This window comes from Penaeus vannamei, chromosome 34, assembly GCF_042767895.1.
Source record: "Penaeus vannamei isolate JL-2024 chromosome 34, ASM4276789v1, whole genome shotgun sequence".
In the NCBI taxonomy this organism is placed as follows: Eukaryota; Metazoa; Arthropoda; class Malacostraca; order Decapoda; family Penaeidae; genus Penaeus; species Penaeus vannamei.
The window spans coordinates 30,231,116-30,233,615 of record NC_091582.1 but is presented as its reverse complement, the minus strand read 5'-3'; the positions used below and the strand labels follow the sequence as shown (position 1 = coordinate 30,233,615).

The 2,500-nt window shown below is 55.3% G+C and overlaps 1 protein-coding gene across 1 annotated transcript in view; it reads right to left on the bottom strand.

Annotated features, from left to right (window-relative positions):
* The window catches only part of eIF3j (eukaryotic translation initiation factor 3 subunit j), a gene marked incomplete at its 5' end in the record, with an annotated part of 21,132 nt that overhangs the window by 9,644 nt on the left and 8,988 nt on the right, over window positions 1-2,500 (bottom strand). Inside the window, 1 exon segment of the mRNA XM_070113533.1 lies at window positions 2,161-2,297. Within this exon segment, the coding sequence (XP_069969634.1) occupies window positions 2,161-2,297 (137 nt within the window).

Below are 2,500 nucleotides of genomic sequence, written 5' to 3'. Positions count from 1 at the left end.
GGAAGAGAGAGAGAGAGGGGGAGGAAGAGAGAGAGAGGGGGGAGGAAGAGAGAGAGAGAGGGTGAGGAAGAGAGAGAGAGGGGGAGGAAGAGAGAGAGAGGGGGAGGAGGAAGAGAGAGAGAGGGGGGGAGGAAGAGAGAGAGAGGGAGGAGGAAGAGAGAAGAGGGGGGGAGGAAGAGAGAGAGAGAGGGGAGGAAGAGAGAGAGAGAGAGAGAGAGGGGGAGGAAGAGAGAGAGAGAGAGGAGGAGGGAGGAAGAGAGAGAGAGAGAGAGAGAGAGGCGGGAGGAAGAGAGAGAGAGAGAGAGAGAGAGAGGTGGGAGGAAGAGAGAGAGAGAGAGAGAGGGAGAGGGGGGGAGGAAGAGAGAGAGAGAGTGAATGAAAGAGAGAGAGAGAGAGAGAGAGAGAGAGAGAGAGAGAGAGAGAGAGAGAGAGAGAGAGAGAGAGAGAGAGAGAGAGAGGGGGGGGGGGGAGGAAGAGAAAGAGAGAGAGAGAGAGAGAGAGAGAGAGAGAGAGGGGGGGGGAGGAAGAGAGAAAGAGAGAAAGAGAGAGAGACAGAGAGAGAGAGAGAGAGAGAGAGAGAGAGAGAGAGAGAGAGAGAGAGAGAGAGAGAGAGAGACGGGGGGGGAGGAAGAGAGAGAGAGAGAGAGAGAGAGAGAGAGAGAGAGAGAGAGAGAGAGAGAGAGAGAGAGAGAGAGAGAGAGAGAGAGAGAGAGAGAGAGAGAGAGAGAGAGAGAGAGAGAGAGAGAGAGGGAGGGGGAAGGGAAGAGAGAGAGGGGGGGAGGAAGAGAGAGAGGGGGAAGAGAGAGAGAGGGGAGGAAGAGAGAGAGAGGAGGGAGGAAGGAGAGAGAGAGGGGGAGGAAGAGAGAGAGAGGAGGGGAGGGAAGAGAGAGAGGGAGAGGGGGGAGGAAGAGAGAGAGAGAGAGGGGGGGAGGAAGAGAGAGAGAAGGGGGAGGAAGAGAGAGAGAGGGGAGGCAGGGGGAAGAAGAGAGAGAGAGGGGAGGCAGGGGGAAGAAGAGAGAGAGAGAGAGAGGAAAGAAGAGAGAGAGAGGGGAGGCAGGGGGAAGAAGAGAGAGAGAGGGGGAGGAAAGAGAGAGAGAGAGAGGGAGGAGGAGGAGAGAGAGAGGGGGGGAAAGAGAGAGAGAGAGGGGGAGGAAGAGAGAGAGGGGGGGGAGGAAGAGAGAGAGAGGGGGAGGGAAGAGAGAGAGAGGGGGGAGGAAGAGAGAGAGAAGAGGGGAGGAAGAGAGAGAGAGGGGGAGGAAGAGAGAGGGGGGGGGGGGAGGAGGAAGAGAGGGAGAGGGGGAAAGAGAGAGAGAGAGGGGGTAGGGAGGAAGAGAGAGAGAGGGGGGAGGAAGAGAGAGAGAGAGAGAGGGGAGGGAGGGAGGAAGAGAGAGTGAGAGAGGGGGGGGGGGGGGAAGGAGAGAGAGAGACAGAGGGGGGGGGGGGGAAGAGAGAGAGAGACAGAGAGGGGGAAGAGAGAGAGAGGGGGAGAGGAGAGGGGGAAGAGAGAGAGAGAGAGAGAGGGAGAGGGAGAGAGAAAGAGAGGAAGAGAGGGAGAGAGAGAGAGAGGGAGAGGGAGAGGGAGAGAGAGAGAGAGAGGGAGGGAGAGAGAGAGAGGGGGGGAGGGAGGGAGGGAGAGAGAGAGAGAGAGGGGGAGGAGGGAGAGAGAGAGAGAGTGGAGGGGAGAGGGAGAGAGGGAGAGAGAGAGAGAGAGAGAGAGAGAGAGAGAGAGAGAGAGAGAGAGAGAGAGAGAGAGAGAGGGAGAGGAGAGGAGAGGGAGAGAGAGAGAGAGAGAGAGGGAGAGAGAGGGAGAGGGAGAGAGAGAGGGAGGAGGGAGAGAGAGAGAGAGAGGGAGGAGAGGGAGAGGGAGAGAGAGGGAGAGAGGGGGAGAGGGAGAGAGGGGAGGAGAGGGAGAAGAGGAGAGAGGGGAGGAGAGGGAGATGGAGAGAGGGGAGGAGAGGGAGAGAGAGAGAGGGGAGGAGAGGGAGAGAGAGAGAGGGGAGGAGAGGGAGAGAGAGAGAGGGGAGGAGAGGGAGAGAGAGAGAGGGGAGGAGAGGGAGAGAGAGAGAGGGGGGGGGGTCAAAGGGACAGAGAAAGGGAGATGTTCTCGCAAGACTACACCTTCCCCTCAAAAAATAAACTTTCAAAAGCACAGCTACTCACAGCAATGGCTCCTTGACCGACATTGAGCTTGGCTTTTCCTCCACCTTTCTTTTTACTCTTTGGCTTACTGGCCTTGACTTTCTCATTGTAGAGGCTGTTGAGGACTGAACAGACTTTTTTCACCTCTTCCATTTCAACTGCAGAGAGAGAGAGAGAGAGGAAAAAATAAATGAATAAATAGATAAACAAATATAATGCTGGTCATCTGGGTGAGAAAAAAGGAAACAAGGAAAATAAATAACTAAATAAATAAATAAAAACGAATATAGTGCTGGCCATCTGGGAAAGAAAAAGGAAACAGGGATAATATACAAATAGATAAATTAATATATTGCTGGTC